This window comes from Spea bombifrons, chromosome 8 (assembly GCF_027358695.1).
Source record: "Spea bombifrons isolate aSpeBom1 chromosome 8, aSpeBom1.2.pri, whole genome shotgun sequence".
NCBI lineage: Eukaryota > Metazoa > Chordata > Amphibia > Anura > Pelobatidae > Spea > Spea bombifrons.
The window spans coordinates 4,016,126-4,034,993 of NC_071094.1; the positions used below are offsets into that span (position 1 = coordinate 4,016,126).

Here is an 18,868-nt window from a genome sequence, read left to right on the forward strand (position 1 = left end):
TCCATTCAGTTCGGTTCTTTATAAAACAAATATAAAGCCAACTTCAATGGCTACAGTGTTACACGCTAACCCCCCCCCCCGACCACTCCACCTCGAGACTCTAAAAGAAAAATAAATAACATTCAGCTGTTGGGAGATTTGATCTGCTCCGGCCTTCCAGACAAAAAGGGCCGTGTGGATAAATCCTCTTTGTATTGCTGGGTAAAACCAGACGTTTTTAGGTAAGATCACTCAAAAACCTAAATTTCATCAAAAAGCTTTGAACTGGTGAAATTGCTTTACTGTGTTTTGGGGGGGAGGTGGTGGGGGCAGGATGTAGATCGGATGCCCCACATCTGGAATTGGTGTGTTGTTTTCCTTTGGCTGATTTAAAGGTATAATTTAACAGTGGTAGTAAAGCGTATAGCCGTCATCGGGATCTGGTGCTTGGTCTTCTACTTGGTCACGGAAAAAACACCACTTTCTCCGTGAATTTAAGAAAATTGGAGACATATTGTGCCCAGCTGTACAGGTAACTATTGACCTCATGGGAACGCCACTTTTTATATCTGCGGATTGCTGATATTTGGAATATTACATGGAATTTTGGAGTGTCCGACACGTGCCGCAAAAAGGAACTTGTGCCATCTAAGAATTTAACCAAATCCCCCTAAAGCTTCTAACCAGACAGATGTCTGATTGAAACCTGAACAAGAATAATTTCCCCAGATACGTGGACACCATTCATTCTTGCGATCGGGTTATTTAACCTGCCACTTTGTTCAGAATTAATAAAATGGGTTTTTTTTTCTGTTGGCCGGCATCATAATGAAAACAAATGATCTTTCATTATTAAATGCTACCTTGCTGTATTCAGCGTTGATACATTATACTTTCCAAGAAGATTATTGCGAAACAAATCATAGCCGAATGATTGTCAATGAAGGACCGCGCCAGTTCTGCGTTGACGTAACCTGACATGGTCTACCTAGACAATGTCAACGCCAACTCCAACTAAAGAGACAGTGCAGCTCTACTGTATAGCAAAGTTGGTTTGGAATGCCTTCCATACCTCAAACTCTTCTAGAGTTCAAGGACTTGAGTCTTACCATTTCCATTTTTTCCGACGGATATCATGCAATTCTGGGGCAGATTTCTTCTCGATGAGGATGCATGCTCAGAAATCCGGGTCCATGTTTACAAGAAGCCACACAAACACATCTTCTCTCCCAGAATGAAGATTCTGGATGTTGGGTACCATGGAACAATGGAACATGGGTCTTGCGGCCGGAAACCCATTGTATGTTCAGCCTCTATCACCCTCCGCATTGGAGGCTGCTATGTGAACATCTCGATATAACCACGTAGCGTGTCCTCTTTCTTCAGTAGGCCATGTAGGTACCATTGGATCATCAGGAAGCCGTTCCAGGAATTTATCTCCCCATCAGATCCTGACTCTGATTCTGGATAAGGTACTAGTATCCGCACATTGCAGGGTTACCGCCTTGGAATGATAACCGTGAAATAAAAGAAACCGCGGCAGAATGTTAAACCCGCAGTAATGTGCTTTTACATTATTCATTTTTTGTAAACAAATTCTGGCGCGTTTCCGTCTTATTTGGCACTTTAACGGAGCACAGATTTTCTGTTCACTTAAAGACTCTGATCTTCATAGCCCTGGATTTACTCTATAGAGCGAGCCTAGAATATTCACGTCCTTCTGTTCGCCGCTACAGTCAGATTTCGGAGCAGGAAGGCGACGGGGGGGTAATAAGGAGGACATATCCTATCCTTATACTTTAAGCCGTATATATATATTATTAAGAGGATAACGCTTTTTTTTATGGATATTACTTGGCAAACCCAGTCCTTTTTGTTTGGCGATATCCTTTCCTCACGTAGGAAGCAAGAGGAAATATTTTTTCAATAAACCGAAAAGTGACAGATTTAGTGGTTATTTTTCCTTCGTTACATTTGTACATTTTCTCAAATAAGCTTATTTTTGGAAGATATTCATAAGCGATCGGAGTCATTGGTGGCTCTGCTTTTCAAATCAATGGGGGCACTTCTCTGTTACCGATTGGCTGCTTCGAACAACCAATCAATGGTGATAATTGTTGAAGGCAGTTGCAGCCCTGTAGTTGAAGGTTCTCCCTAAAGTAAGTACTTTAATATGAATTTTTTGGGGGTGAGGTGTTAGGTATAGCATTTTTTTCATATAAAATCATGTATTTTAACGACGCTGATAACATTGGATATTATGTTTTAATGGTCCATAAAAACAGTCCTCAGCCGCAACCGTCAGGTTCTATATATAGAAGCTACCAATTCCCATTTCTCTAATTAATTGATTAGAACACTTGTCTTCGCACATTTCTATTGTTGAAATCGTTAACAATATTCGAGTTAATTACCCATCTGTTGGTATTTAAAAGTGTCTGTTTTGCTTATAAAAAAAAAAGCAAAAAATATTAACAAAAACATTTCCTAGACAATCGAGTTATATTTGTAGATGACAGGAAGACACGCGCCATACCGCCGCCTTCCGTGTTCTATTATAGTTATACGAGAAGCTGCATTGGTTAAAGAACGGGTCTCTTGACCAATTGTAAAGAATGTCACAAAGTGTGCAGCCAATGTCAGATTGAATCTCCACCCTGCTTATCCCCCATTGGCTGTATAGTTTTCTAGTTCAGAACACTAAGCGGAAGAAACTTACTCATCCAACTGGAGATACGTTAGAACAATGGGTCATCCTCTAAAACTAGAGGATCAGAGGCTTAGGTGCAACGTAAGCAAGTTTTACCTTACCGAGAGGGTGGTAGATAAGTGGAACAGCCTCCCAGCAGAAGTAGTAGAGGGTAATACAGCGAGGGGATTTAAACATGCATGGGATAGACATACGGCTCCTGAATCCAAGACGAGACCAACGACTGATTAAGGTCTTTACGAAAGAGAAAAGGGGTGACTAAATGGGCCAAAGGGTCTGGCCATGGACTGGTTTGATACAGGAGGACCTACAAATTAGGTCTGGGCTTGTAACAGACGATAGACTCCTGGTTGGAGTTCGGGCCTCTAACGCAGTTGGAGTTTTCATGAGCGGAATACTCGGCAGGTACATGGAAGTGTAAAGTATCCACAATCACCTTGACAAGGAGGCTGAAGCGCTGCTGGATGTGCTCTTTGAATTACGTGCATGACTTTTTTTTAGACAGCAAAGAAATTGAAGTGTTTAATAGAAAATGGGTTATTTCTAGGCTGCGCTCCGTACTGATTTCTCTGGTAATGACTGACGTGACAGTGAATCAAGGTCATTATTAGATCAGATAACGTAGACGGGGAATATCAGGCATAGCTTATCGAGTTTGTTTCAATAACCGTTAAAGGCGCTAAGTATGTGGAAATATCACGTTATAATTTAACCCTTTCCAGAACACTCAAAGGAATTTTCTAATATTCAAGCTATTCGTGTTTTAACCAGAAATCTTAATCACAATTTTTAAAATATAAATAAATATACATTAAAATATGTAAAAAAAATATTATTCAAATATGTTAAAAAAAAATGCATTTGGCGGGCAACCAAATATTTCCTCGAAATTCAGATTATGGCCAAACCTCAAGACTCGAGGCATACAGAGAACAGGAAGTCAGTTAGAACTTCCTGTCTGCGCTGACGGTAGGATCCAGTTCAATCCAATCCAGTTCTCAATGAGGGATCATGGGAAGTAGAGGAGAGTTTGCATAAAAATCACCATTGATGGAGGCAAATATAAAAACATGGTTGGAAAATAAAAACGTAAAAATAAATAAGGGTAAAAAATTATTTTAAATAGCAATAGATGGTTTTCAGCTTTGTTTCTTACAAAGCGATATATATTTGTCCTTATTTGTCAGCGTTTCTATCTTTGTTTCCTTAGCTACGAACACATCGTCCGGGGAATTCTCAACACTCTCACTGTCTTAACGAACTACTTGAAACTATTTAAGTCTTTATGGGAAAATGACCTTTGTGTTCAAAACATTCATTCATTTCGAAGGGAGCTGAACACGTTACCAAATTTAGCACATATTTTCCCATCTGGAATTTATGAATATTGGAATTCATCCAAAATGGAAGAAGAAAAAAAAAAAAGAAACATCAAAAACTCCCCGGCTTTGGCTACTTTGACATGTAAGAGGAAGGAAAGCATGGGAAGCGACAAGAAAGAAGAAAAATGGGGAAAAATAGGTCTTATGAAATCTTTGATGGGAGCTAGTGATTGTGTCACATTTAACATTTTGGGTTAATGTGCCTTAATGGAGGCTGCTTTGATGTTTGGAAGCTTACCCCCTCCATGAAGATCTGTGTAAGGCTGCAAAGCCAACGGAAAATTGGGTTTTAAAACTGTAATAATCATTTTCTTGACAAAGTACAAATTTGCCTTCCCTTAGAATTCAGAATGATGTCATAAATTAATCCTAACTAAAAATCCATTGAGGAAATCAGTATGTATCCAACTCTACTAAATGCCTTCTGAGGTCCAAGAAGCTTGTATGAACCCCAAAGCTTGAGAAAATGTGCGACTCTTTCATACCCCCTAAGAGTCCCAGTTTTTAAGGGACAGTACTATCTATTTTCAGACAATGACCAGCTGCCCCACCGAGTAGCCCCACAGGCCCGTGTTTGTGAGCAGTGGACATAATGGGCTGGTTGAGCTGGTTGATCTCTCCTAACCAGCCCAGGAGCTGTATTATCAATGGAGGTCTGTATTGTTGCAACACTACCCCCTCCCATTGCCGTTCCTATGTGGCCTCCTCGCAACGCTTTGACGCAGACCTCCACAAGGTGGCTCTTTGGGTAAGGTGGGCAGTTAATCCCATCCTGCCCCTCCTCACCTCTGGTCCCACTCCTCACCATCTTAGGTCCTGCCCCTCTCCACCTATACACCCCCAACACAAGTGTCCTGAATTAGACACCTGAAATGTTGGGGGGTATGGTTTGGGTAGATGGGTTGCTTTGAGATGTATCTGAAGCCAAGGCTTGAAAGCGTTGAATTTACAATAAACTCCTCTCACTAATCAGACGTAGTCCTTGCATTAGCTAAGGTGGCTTCCTCAAAAAAGGTGGTCTCTGCGCATGAAGGATGGTTTTGTCCCAAACATTTTAGTTGGATATCACTAATTATCTGTACTATAGGTACGTGTGTTCTTTGTTTTAAATAATCACCATTCACTAGAAACTTCCCAAACTCTCTTTATTTATCAATTTATTTATTTACAGCAAAAAGAATTCCAGTTCCGCGAGAAGCATGACTCTTTAGTTACCTCTGATAATACTGCTTTCCGTCCTGTTATGTTCTGCACTTTTGGGAGGCCGTCAGACCTCATTTACTGTAACTCATTCTGCCCTTTGGACAGAATTATTTTTAGAACCATTGCTCGTCGAAGTCTTGTCTTCCTCTGCAGTAGCAATTCCGTTAAAAATGTGAGTTTTAATGTTTAAGTTGAAAAACCATATACTTTTCATAGATTCGACTGCCTCTACGCTAACTCCATGGAGACGTTCATTTTTCGTGGTTCTTTCCATTAGAAAGCGTAGCGTTCCTCCACTTTTTCCACCGAGCTCTGCCGGCGACAGCAGTAGGATAGTCTGGTGTTTGATGGAACTCTTATCTACAATGTTACTGGTGTCCAGTGTAAATTATTCCTTTACATGTAACCATCGTGTGCAAGAACCTATGCAAGAACAGAAGACCCAGACCAAATACAGAAGGTGCCTTTCCAGATACTTCGGCTGATCCCTGGAAGAAGATGGGACTTTAGGCTTGGTGTCTTGGGAAGACCATAGATATCCATATATCTTTCCTCGATATGGACCTGGTTTTGATTCCAAGTTGGGAACTTTATCTAATTACCAAAAATATACCCCGCCCCCATTTGTAAAAGTTGCCGATTAACTTAAAGGGACAGTCAGTGTCCCGTACAGCCTCATCAATGAAGAATGCATATCAAGGTACTAAGGTAGTATTTTAATAGGCAGTCTTGAACCCATATGGAAAAACCATACTCTCTGTGGTCCTATTTCTTGCACCACCTTTGGCCGCTTGAAATCAAGGAGAGCATTTCTGAGTATGGCCGCAGAGGGTCTCATGAGACCCCCTAGAAGGGGTTTTAAGTGTCCTCTTATAATGAATTAGCTTTTTTGTCTCATTACAATCCAATTGTAGCCGTTATAGATACATTTGTCTCACGGCGAGTATCTGGCCTTTTACCGAACAAGTCGAAAAATGTAGTCTTTGTGCTGATCTGGTCTTTATCTTCATGACGGATGGACCCAAATTATCAGATCAGGTCACAATATTTCTTTCTATAACAAAATCCCATTCAGCACATGGCATTGATCTGCGTACAGATACAATAGAATCTGGAACGAGACACTGGGCGATCCTGCTGCAAAATATTGATCCACATTATAGATTCCCCTTTCCTTCTGCTTCTTGTAGATAAAAGCTCACTTGATTATGCAAGGGAGCGCAGCATGCAGAATTAAATTAATATACCCGATCGATGTGTCAAGTTTTAGAAATTTCTCATTTATAAATCATATCTCCCAAATGACCCCGTTTAGTCTGGCCAGTCCCTCGTTGGGACGCAAATGCCTCTTTCCTCCCCTGATGCCACTCTTTTCCTGGAGATCAAATGTTCGCCGAGTGTACAAATAATAATATATTTTTTTAAAATTTAATTAAATTTATTAAATTTAATTTAATAAATTTAAAGAAAGTTGACACCCCCCCCAAAAAAACATGCCAAAACTGTACAATGGGCAGTTTTTTTACATAAAAATTTGAAGAATTAATAAGAATCCATATATTTATTTGTATGTAAAATTCCGTAATTTTCCCAACCTTTATTGCTTGTGCCAATTCGCCGTCCGACATATTAATTTCGTTAATTGCGTTGTGTACGGCAACCCCGTCATCATTACAGCTAATTTAACAAGATATCGTAATACTCGGTTTTGATACGAAGGACAATGAGCTATCAGAGCGTGAAGTCACATTTCCAAGTGTCCGCTAATAAGGGATAGTTAATTTCACGCTTGATCTTTTTGACATTCATAATCAATGCACCGAAATAATAGCCCGTGAGCTCTCTGCAATATTTATTAAGTACGTACCATTAAAGGTAGTTTAACAAATTGCGCAATTTGTTCCTAAGATCCTTAATAATAGGCATTACTGGAAAACAATTTGAAGCGATGCTGCCAATTCTGGGTGGTAGTAGTTACAGGGTCAGGTAGCGTCCGCTTACAAGCTAGTGCAATACATATAAATGTATGTATGTATATATATATATATATATGTATATATGTAAAATGACTGCACTGCGTATATAGACGGATATGCCTCTGTACTAGATCTCTATAACAATTATGGAGTCAAATAGATGAAAAATTGTGTCGATTTAGCAATTTGCCAGCGAAGTAAAATTACGTTGAAAGGAGCATATCCTCGGTGCCGATGCTACCGGCAATAGTAAATCAATTAAAAACCTTTACAATGCAAATGAAATTGCGGAACTGTTGTTACATGAAGCAGAATCTCATAAGAATGCAAATTGGAGGTGCTCCCACGCAGACGCCGTCGGGCCCGTTGAGTTCCGTCGCTCTGCACTGGTATTTCTTTACACGGTTTAAGCCAGGGGACAAAATATCCAAAGTTTAGCGGACACGCATGAAAATGCGATGGTTGTAGTCCGAGGCGGCTTGTCGTTGGAGTACAAATGCGTGCGCGATTTCGTCAGAAACAGAATAATGGGCAATCTATTTAATACTGAGGCAGAGGCGACTACATCAAAGCCGCAGCTGTGTAGAACAAGTTAGGGGAGGGTTAGATGCCAAATATGTTTCCTTTCCAGTAGCGTTCTGGAGATATTGGTACAAGCCCAAAGAAAAAGAGCAAGAATTAAAAAAAAACAGGATTTAATGAAAATGTATTTACTTATTGTGGTATTTCTATGGTTTCGGCCCGAATGTCAGATATTTTCCCAAACTTGTCCCCCAAGTCCATACTTTTAATTTGTCTTCCTACAGTAAGTATCAACCATGCCCAGTTTATAACATCAAATGGATATCTTGTTCCATCCGCACTTAACTTGTCCCAGCTCCACTTGTGCATTCTTTTTAAACCGCACCTGTGCTTGTCCCTTTCAGCCCCACCCATGCTTAGTCCATTCTGACCCCACCCATGCTTTGGTCCTTCCATTTCCATCCTTGCAATCCTACTTATGCTTTGTGCTTCACATATCCACCCATGCTTACTCTCTTCCAGCTCCACCAATGCATAGTCACCTCCAACCCCACCCATGCTTAGTCCCTTCCACCACCAGCCATGCTGTGTTCCTCCCACCTTCACTCTCCCTTAGTCCCTTCCAGCCCCACCAATGCCTAGCCCTTGGCAAACCCACCCATGCTTTGTCCCTCTCAGCTCCACCCATGAGGTATCCTCCCTGACTATGCTCACCCCTTATTTGAGGGTATCCATTGGTAAAATCAATTCAAATTGAGCCTTGTAAAGCTACTTTTTAAACAAGTTGCTCATACATTTCTTAATTTAAAACTGATTAAATGTTCCTAGCATTACTGGGCTCACTTTTATATCTGTAGGAATAAATATTTAAATTTTATCAATCATGACATTTAGTTTGCCTATGAATTAAATATTATTTGCTACTAGCAAAGAATCCATTAAGAAAGCACTTTAGAGGTCAAAAAACCCTAATATTATCTTACGTCTGTCTCTGTCTTGTAATAGATATTGAAATGACTTTATTCCAGTAATAAACCATGTTAAGAAATCGAAATAAAAGACGTGAAATAGTCCAATGACAAATGAATTTCTATAAAAGACATCTGATACCTCCTATTAATAAATTATACTTTAGGATATTTTTTATTCTCCTCATGCTGTTTTTAACAAAGTATTTTATTAGATTTTATATCAGAAGTTATCTGACTTTATAAATCATTACAGTATTTATTTTGTGTGAAAAGAGATATGAGATACATGTTTTTAAACAATAAATTAAATATGGACTACGAAGTAGAAATATTTTAGTATTCTATATAGGAACTTAATTTTTTGGGGGGGGAAATGCGGAAATTGCTAACATTGCTACGCAAGGTCGGTGCAAGGGGTACAACCAACTCCCGTGTATTGGGCCGAAGCAAGCAGGGTCTGTTATGGACCCCCTCAGTGGCCCTTGTGGACCTAATACCTAGGAATGGGAACTGGATTCTCATGGCCCACTACATGAGGCTGGGCCTTTGTGGGCTTTGGGTCCCAGATGGTCCCTTTCAGGGAATTGGGGACTGGTGGCTCCTTTTAAGGGGTTGGAACCCAGTGTCCTGTTTTAGGACTTTGGGGCCCGATGGCACTATTACGAGCTATACGGGCTGATGGCCCCCATTGAGTGCAGCAGAAAGAGCATGGGGTAGGGTGGTCGGAGGAGCATGGGGCGAGAAAGGGCAAGATGGTCGGAGGAACATTGGGTGGGACGCGCCAGGAGGACCATCTCTTTAAGATTTCTTTTTGCTGTGTGGCTTCCATTGATCCATGTGATTGCCGCACTTAGGAGTTAATAGAGCACCTAGTAAGAAAAAAAGATCAGACGATAACCACTGAAATTACTTGATGAATCAACTGTTTGATCAAAATAATAGGCTCTATCCTTTGATGCATTTATGCTCCCCTTTCCTTGCAAGGATGTGTATTAAACATTCTTCCGCTACAGAGAGGTACGTTGATGATTTCCCATCGTCAGAGAGGTGATATCATTGTTCGGTCCTTTGATCGTTCAGAAATCTTTCTCTTTCATTGAATTTTTATGTGTACTGCTTGACATTTCCTTTTTAAAAAGACAGCCCCCTACTGCATCGAGTTTCAAAAGATTTAATCACCTCTATACTTGACCTGGCTCTGGACCTGATGATGGACACCGCGAGCTGAAATCCTTTGTACTCTAGAACCTTTGTCTGCTTTTTTATAATCTTTTGCTTCTAATAATTTTGTTAATATTCATATAAAGCAATGGCGGAGATAGAGTTTTTTTTCCTGACGTGTTCATTAATCCACCCAGTACTCTCTTATCTTTGTTAGTGATCATGGTAGAATAATTAGGCAGGGAAAAAAATACAAGAAATTAAAAACAAGTATAATTTAATGATCTTTCTGTCTATAGAATTGTTTGCTCTATTTAATGTGACAATAAGAAGAATGTTTTTAGCGTGTTCCATACACTAATTAACCAGGAGTGAATTGATTTCTTTAAAATAATAAAAACAAGGTTGCATCTCGTCATCTCGTCTGAGTTAGGAGGGTCTCTTATCCCCACTTCAAGTATTACTCATATCTCAAAAAGTAACGCAAACACTAACCTGATCTAACCCTACGGAAAATCACTGCTGTGTTTGATTGAGAATAAATAGGGTATTAGGTTGGAAGGATGAGGATGCTTGTGGTTCTTCTAACCTCCCAAATGTCCATGTTTCTTGCCCCAAATCCCTGATACCCCTCTCTCCTCCCCTGATGCTCCTCTCTCCTCCTCCGATCCCCTTTTTCGTAGGAGTTCATAATAATACCCCCCCAGCACTGTTTACAGTAATAGCCCCCATCACCCCCCATCGCTGTGTATAGTAATACCCCCCAGCGCTGTAAACAGTAATTACCCCCCCCAGCGCTGTGACCAATAATAACCCCCAGGCCACAATTGTTGTCAGACATGACATTTGATCAGATGCTTTATGGTAATGCTGATGAAGTCCATTCCTCCATAAACGTTCATTAGTCAGAGAGTCCAGCTTGCTGATTAAGACTGAGTCATTCTATTGTTTCCCACAGGCAGTATGATAAGTCAGGATGTTTGTCTGATACTAGGAATAAAATATTTGACATCAGTTCCCCTTTAAGTGTTAGATCACAAGTGTAGAGCAAACTTAAATTTCTCTAATTTTGCATTCGTCAGAAACTCTGGGAACTGGGAGTTTTCATGATCCTGCGTAAGGACCTTTAAGGACGTTTGCCGAACAGAACCCATTAGCAGTAGTCCTAATCAATCTTCAATTTCCAGTATTCAAAAAAAAAAAAATTCAAGACAGAAATATATTTTCTTGATTACAACCATCCTATTAGCTAGATAAATTACAATTTTGTTCATTTGATGAAAAGCTTCGAAGTTGCCTAATTATGTCAGGTAGCAAAATTAAAAGTGTACCCGTTGCTGGATTTATTACCTTTAATAGAAAAGGTTTAATTTGCAGTTGTAAATAATGTTCTAGAATGAAAAGAATAAAGAATATCAGATACTTGATTTAGTTTGACGACCGGAGAATATGAAGTATCCAGCAGATTCCTTTGAAGCTGATGTTGAACCCTCAGCTTCCACGATCCTTGGCTGGCTTTTTGTCAACCACGTGTTGGGTGAGGATCATAGGAATTGCAGTTTAACACCAGAGGAACATCAACCTAAAATATCGTTCCGTCTGTAGCATCTAGACTAGGATGTTATTCTGTGTGGAGGGGGCTTAGTGTCCTTTGTGGGTAAAGGATATGGAATCATCCCACCCCCAATGTAATTAAAATTTGTTGGCGAGGATGGTGGGTGGCCAATGTATATTCGGTAACTCGATCTGGTTGGGGCAAGGACTTTGGCCAGAGGAGACGGTGAAGCTATTGGAAACCATCTAAACCCTAGGCTAAAAGGTATAATCTCCTAGAGAACCAACTGGAGGACTCTGGAGTCTTTTGTAGAAGATTTTTTAGAAATGCCTTGTGGTCCCTGATAGATTTATTGAGGTCCTTCTAACTTTCTTCTTTTAGACTTTTCTGTGTGTGATGCTGCGGGATAAAAAAAAAAGAAAAAGTTGAGTTTCATTCAATAAGTAATTGAATTTTTAATTGAATTATCTTTAATCAATTTTTCTTCTTTGTTAAATAAATAAACAAAAAAAAATGACTAACCTGGCACCTAAGAATAAGACAGATTTATTTATGTTTGAGTTTGGAATAAGAAATCCGTCTAAGTGCATATTTGAGGGTATGTTTGTATGCTTAATGTTAACCGTAACAGTATTCACAATCATGTCTTGGGGATTATCGAGACGGAACAGTAAATCCTACCGAGCAGTGGAGCAAGAATCTAAGCAACAAGACAGGACTTCCAGCTCTCAAATTTTAGCGCATTTTGTTTTAATCTCATTACCTGAGGGAACAATGCTCGAAACAAGATGATTTATAAGCCAGCGCCAACAATAGAATTAACTCTTTTGAGATCCACAGGCATTAAAAATTTTGCTGGCGCTCCGAGTGTTCCAAAAATATATTTTAAATGTAGTTTGCCAAACGGCACTAAGTAACCATCTCAGCGGCTTCCAGTGTCGCTTCCATAAACACCATAAGGTCAACCACTATCTCCATTTTGTTTGTACTCTTTCAAGGTCAAACTGTCTGGATATTGCCTTCTGGTAGCCAAGCTTCTCCTGTCCACATCAATATGTTATAGTTAAAACTTCTGGGAAAGCACAGAAATATGATTTTTTTTAGTAAAATTGATACCAGTTCAGAAAATGAACAAACAAATGTTGTTGATGAGGAACCACATCTCGTTCTTAGATGGCCGAGAGTGAAACCAAACAAATCTCGAGGAGTCTAAGAGTTTCCTAAATATTACGACATATTTGAGCCTCAAATCCTTGATACCCTCTATCCTCCCTTGATACCCTCTTTCCTCCCTCGATGTTCCTCTCTCCTCCTCGATACCCCTTTTTCCCTACATGAGATTCCTTATCAAGGAGGTCAGAATGTTTGCTGGGTGTGAGGGTATCGCAGGGTTCTACTGCCCTAAAAGCCCCGATAATGTGTATAGAAACAGCAGGAAACGGCTTTATAAATGAAAACGAGGTAAATAAAACCCATTATTCTTTTTTTGGTGTTTCTCAATTACATCAATAGGTCACAAATTGACATCTAATTCTCTACTGAAAGAGTTAAAGCCGTATAAATAAACAGCAGAGGTGTCTCGCATTGGATTTTTATTGGAATGATTACTTTTTTTTTTTCTCTAGCCATTTTTATTTTTAATATGCTTTAATAAGCTTCGCACACACAAGTGGAAATCAATTTGAAAATGGATCATTTTATATTACAGGAGCTTCACGTGTAATTAGTTCATGTGATTAATGGCTTCTTCGCTAGAGAAAAAAAAAACCTAATTTATCTTTTTTCCTTAAAATAGCATATATTGTATTTGTTCGGGCAGTGGTTTGGATCACAGCAAGGCTGTTTTAAAGCCAACATTTAGAGCGTAATGCACGCAAAGGGGCCAAAAACCATGGCTTCCCTACACTTTAGGGTTAAAAATGATGGTATGCTCTGTGAAAAAAAGATGGCTCTTCTTGCCCAATTCAAAATGGCCGAAGAAGGCAGCGATTGCCTTGATAAAGAAAGACAAGCATAATTCAATGTAGATATTATTGGGTTTCAATGGATTATTCTGCATGAAGAAATATTAACAAAAAACACAAACATTGAAAGTGTTAATATGCATTAATTGTCTGTAAGATTCAGGGCAACGCGGTGACATCATGTCGCTCCTTTGTTTCTTTTCTCACGTCTAGGGAGGACCAGCTCGATTGCAATGGAAGAGGAGAACTGACACCCGAGGGCGGATTGGGGCCATGTAATCGGTACATTAGTCTTCTTAATTTGTCAAATCCTAATAGAAGTAAAATAATTTTCTAACATTAACCAATAATAGAGCTAACTAAATTTTGAATATTTTGTGTACTAACAAACTTATGTATTTTTAAATTATTTTTGGGCTAATGGCGTCAAAAACTACCATTTTGTAACCTCCTTCTTTTTGCTGAGGCTTATTTCTTTGCTGTCCCGTTGGTCACATGACTTGTATTTTATTTTTAATCCACATCAGGAAAAATATGAAAATTTAAGCAAAAATGAAAAATCGTCTTGATTTTTACTGGTAACTTCTCTACCGTCTGTCATTTTACTAAATTTATGTAACCGTGTCTGCAGATTAAAATAAAAGATAAATATACGTTAAAAATTCTTCTAATCTGTGTGCTCATGGGAGCAGCCATTTTAAGTACCAGCTACAAGATCTGCATGCCAAGGAAGTTGCTGCTTCCCTTAGAGGAACTTGACCTGGCAGCTTTGGGAGGAGACTGAGGAGAAGACAGTCAGGGCAGGGAGCTAATTAGGTATCCAAGTTTTCCCCACATGCCTCCCCTTACAAAAAAACCATTAGTATAGCCCTTACGAAAAATTACTGCAGTTTTTCTGAAGTAATACTGCTATTTTTTGGACATGAAAATACTGCAATACTGCACTTTTACTGCAGTATTACTGCACATTTACTGCAGTTTTACTGCATTTGTACTTCACTGTACTACAGTTGTACTGCAGTTATTTTTGTACGGAAGTACAAATGCAATAAAGCTGCAGTACATTGAAGTACAACTGTAGGTTTGCAATATAAAAAAAAAAGTGCGGTAAATGTGCAGTAAAACTGCAGTACAGTGAAGTACAAATGCAGTAAAACTGCAGTAAATGTGCAGTAATACTGCAGTAAAAGTGCAGTATTGCAGTATTTTCATGTCCAAAAAATAGCAGTATTACTTCAGAAAAACTGCAGTAATTTTTCGTAAGGGCTATACTAATGGTTTTAATTTTTGGGGCATTTTTTGCGAGTTTGAGACGCTCAACCAAAGCCGGACAGCAGCTTCTTAGCCTGTCCTATGTTGCGTCCCCATTTGGGAGAAGCTCTTTTGTGTCATTACAGAGAAAAAATGTCCATCAACATCTCGGTTTTATTCTGCCCCGAGGGCAGTCCAGAACCGGATTGTGAGGCAAATTTCCCCTTCACGAGAGAACCAACAACCCCCCCCCCGAAACGGCCTTTATTGGCCTTGTTGGTGGGGTACGGTGGTGTCTCTAGACACTAGAGAGCATGGAGGTCCACGCTTGGATTCACCTTTTTGCGACACGTGTGCTCTAGAACTATAGGTTGTAGAAATGCCATGTGTCCTTAAAAGATTTGCCTTAAAAAAATTCTGCTTTTTTAGAGTCGCGCAATTAAAGTACATAAGTGTGAATCATTCAAATAATGAAAAGAAAATAAAGCAGATCTTAAAGATGGCGTTATGAGAAATACCTATAGAGAAATCGGCGGCTATTATTTTTGATCGCAGGGGATGCCATTAACATCCCTTCTTCCAATATCACACAGAGAAAACTATGCTTTTTTTTCCCCTTTAACGTAAAATATAGAAAAATATAATAAAGATTTTTTTTCTCTAAGCTGCAATCCTATACAATTAGAAGTTGAGCTGAAAAAAAAGAATTGAGACTTTAAGAATTTGATCAAAGTGAGAAATGCTGGAAAGCCCCACACCGAGAGATTTATTCTCATTCAGATGGGACAATAGGGAAGAAAAAAAATGGCTGTAAACCAAAAAATCTGTTCGTTTTGTTTAGTCATCTACCCTGCTTGATATAAAACATTGATTTGATATCCATGGTACTAGCTGTACTGTCCTCTTTATATATTTTTATAATCTTTTGAAGAGTTATACGGAAGATAAATTCTGGAAACTGAAAAAAAAAATTGGGTTGGCGAGGCGTTAAAATGTCTGTTTATCTTTTGGACATAGGATTTATCAGTCTACGTGATATTGGCCAAGACAGGAGACTTTGTGTCCTTGGTAGACATAGGTTCTTCAGAAACCACATCCATTATGGTTTCTCTTAGTGTTGATGAAAGTCCTCGATAAGACCGGGGGGGGACATTTTTCTCAACAGCTCTTGCTAGGAGAAATGAGTTGGATCAGGGGCGTCCAACCTGCGGCCCTCCAGCTGCTGCAGGGCTACATCTCCCATAATGCTCTTTCAGCTAAGGGGCTGGCTGAGGAGGATGGGAGATGTGGTCCTGCAGCAGCTGGAGGGCCGCAGGTTGGACGCCCCTGAGTTAGATGGTTGAACATCAAAATGACACTTTTCTGAGGCCACCTATAGGTCTAGGGTCATCTCTGGTTGGGGTTAAATAGTAGGTAAAATGAGTTAGATGGTCGAACACCGAAAAGGCCAAGTTTCCGAGGGGACCCATAGGTCCAGAGCCACCTCTTTGGAGTTATGCTTCTTAAAAAATGTACCCAATATGCAGGTTCTCTAGCGGACCCCTCCACATCTGCTATCGTCTATATGTGACACGTATTGCCCCGGTCTGCCAGCTGCCCCCCCCGTCTTCTGTCTTCCGGACAATTTACTCACACTATGATGGTGTTACAAATGTCCACAAATTATAAAAAAAAAATTTCGCCAAACATTACCACAACCAAATGCTGACACCTAAAAAAAAATTTAAATTGAGAAAATAATGAATCCCACCAGATATTAAGGCCACCTCAAGATGTCCACTCATACCAGGTCTAAGCGTCCATCACGCCTTGAAACCTACCTCCATACCACAATGAAACCTTTATGTCGTTTTCAATCATATATTTATTTATTTTTGTACCGTTTTTGAGGTTATTGTACAATTTGATCTCGTTCAGTAACACTAAGCTGAAAGCCATGGTTACTGTGATTCGCCCGGGGATATAATGTACAATTTATATTCGGCGTATAGAGTGTTGGTGTAACACATGTACATTCTCAGTGTATCTACATTGTTATGTTCTCGTTTTGTATTTACATAGTCCTGGACAAGGAAGCATTTATTTTTCCGTTCTTTCGCCCCATCGTGGCTTTCACCGTTGCCATGGAAAATACATAAAGCTTCCATGGCCTTTTATCTTTTATCAGATATAATTCTTTCTTTAAGAGCTGCGTTCAGACTGTGGTCTAAGTTGGCAGCCGCCGGGTGACGGATACCATCGTTTAAGCCATGGCGTTAACTTGAAGTTGCTACGGCTGGCTAGCATGATGGGAGTTGTAATTAAACTATTGCTAGAGTACTAGCTTCTTGACTTTAGAGGGATTTAAGATGTGGAGCCTAATAGAAACACAGAACCTGCCGGCAGATCGGCCCCATCCGGCCCCCGTCTAGTCACCCGTTTCTCCTTCTGTAACGACTCAAACCTTAATCAGTCGTTGGTCTCGTCTTAGATTCACGAGCCGTATGTCTATCCCATGCATGTTTAATACCCTCACTGTATTACCCTCCACCACTTCTGCTGGGAGGCTGTTCCACTTACCAACAACCCTCTCAGTAAAGTAAAACTTTCTTACATTACAACTAATAGAAACATAGCAAATTGCGCTCTTTTTAGAAATTGGCAAATTTATTCCAAGTACTAGGAGTACTTCTGACAATTTAATGTTCAATAGTAAATTGGATTCAGACGTATTATATATAAAAGAAAAGTTAAGCGGTGTTCTTATAAAATTCATATGTATGAAAAATCTGTATAATTTGGGTGTCAGCGGGGAAACTTGTTCAGCTGCCACTTTGGGGCAAATCTAGGTCTTATCGTCAAGTTCTTCAAAGTGATCTCATCTTAAAACGTCTTACAACCGGACGGTTCATGTCACAAATAGTTAACATGGTTTGGTATATATAACCCATACAAATACCTGTTTTCACCCCAAAAAAAAAGCTCAACAGTGTGACATTTAACTCAATAAGCCTCTTTTCGAGCGTGTTAGCATTTCAAAATGGCTGTTAAAATGCCGTTAAAGGAGCGTTGGTAAGTCATCAACGCACAGGTTTTACGGGAAGAATTTCCCCGTTTTCTGCAAAAGACGTAATCGTGGAGTTGATATTGTGCCGTAAAATATGGAATCGGCACTTGATGGGAGCTGTAAATACGCCGTACCGTATAGACACATGGCATTTTTATGAACTCCGATGTGATATGGTAAAGCCGTCGGCTGCCGACCGTTCAAGCAGCGCTGGGTCCCTTGAGCCTTTCTCCAAAATGTTTTCCTTGTCAGCTATTAATGCTACTTTCTAAAGTATGTCGGATATTTATAGCTTAATATTCTAGAAAAAAAAAATACTTAAAAAATAATACTTTCTAGTTCAGCGATAACATAGAAAGACCCTTTTTTTGTAGCTCTGCTGATGTTCACGGTGATCGCGTTCCTTAGCAATTTAGTGGCCAAATTAATTAATTTTATAGAATTAAATGCAGCGTTCGGACTCCAGTATAGAGAGGTCTTGAATAAATGGGCGCTTTGGTTCGTATCTTTTGGTTCAAATCGTCCCTGGCTGATGTTGCTGGCACTTGCGGGGGTTAAATTATTGCAAATTGAAATATAAAGTTGGCAGGCTTTTTTTCAGCCCCACTTAGACGTACAAGAGTGTTAACGTACGGAAAAAAAAGAATAAATGTTTTTTGAGGACTTTGCAAAAAACACTGGGGGGGAATAGTAAGCGATTGTGGCAAAGAAAACAAAAAAACACTTTAAATAAAAAACTGGGAGGGAAAAGTCGAACAAAAATCCAAAATTTAGGAATAGAGATAAATACTATTTTTATATACATTTAATAAGAAACAAAAAAGAATCTTGAACTGCATATATGATAAAGCAAGAAAAAAATAGTGTATTGTATGTTACGTGTATAATAATCACATGTATAATAAACATAAAAAATAAATATTTGCATTAAAATAAAATGTGTATCGCATACCATTGGACCCAGAGTCAATAAATTTGATCCCAAATGGACTTTGTAAATACAGAATCTACTGGACAGCAGAGAGATGGCTATGGACCAAGAATTGGAAAAATGAGCACATGGTGTAACCCCATTTAAGGAAATAGCCATTTAGAACAGTTACAAATAGGGTAGAAATTGAATTATTAATGATTATATCTTGAGATTC

At 39.3% G+C, this 18,868-nt stretch overlaps 1 protein-coding gene across 4 annotated transcripts in view; it reads left to right on the top strand.

Moving 5' to 3' along the window:
* The window catches only part of DAB2IP (DAB2 interacting protein), a 211,840-nt gene that overhangs the window by 90,099 nt on the left and 102,873 nt on the right, over window positions 1-18,868 (top strand). For all 4 annotated transcript variants that reach the window (XM_053472613.1, XM_053472611.1, XM_053472610.1 and 1 more), the window contains one exon: window positions 13,637-13,705. In XM_053472613.1, the coding sequence (XP_053328588.1) occupies window positions 13,637-13,705 (69 nt within the window). The remainder of the gene's footprint in view (window positions 1-13,636; window positions 13,706-18,868) is intronic.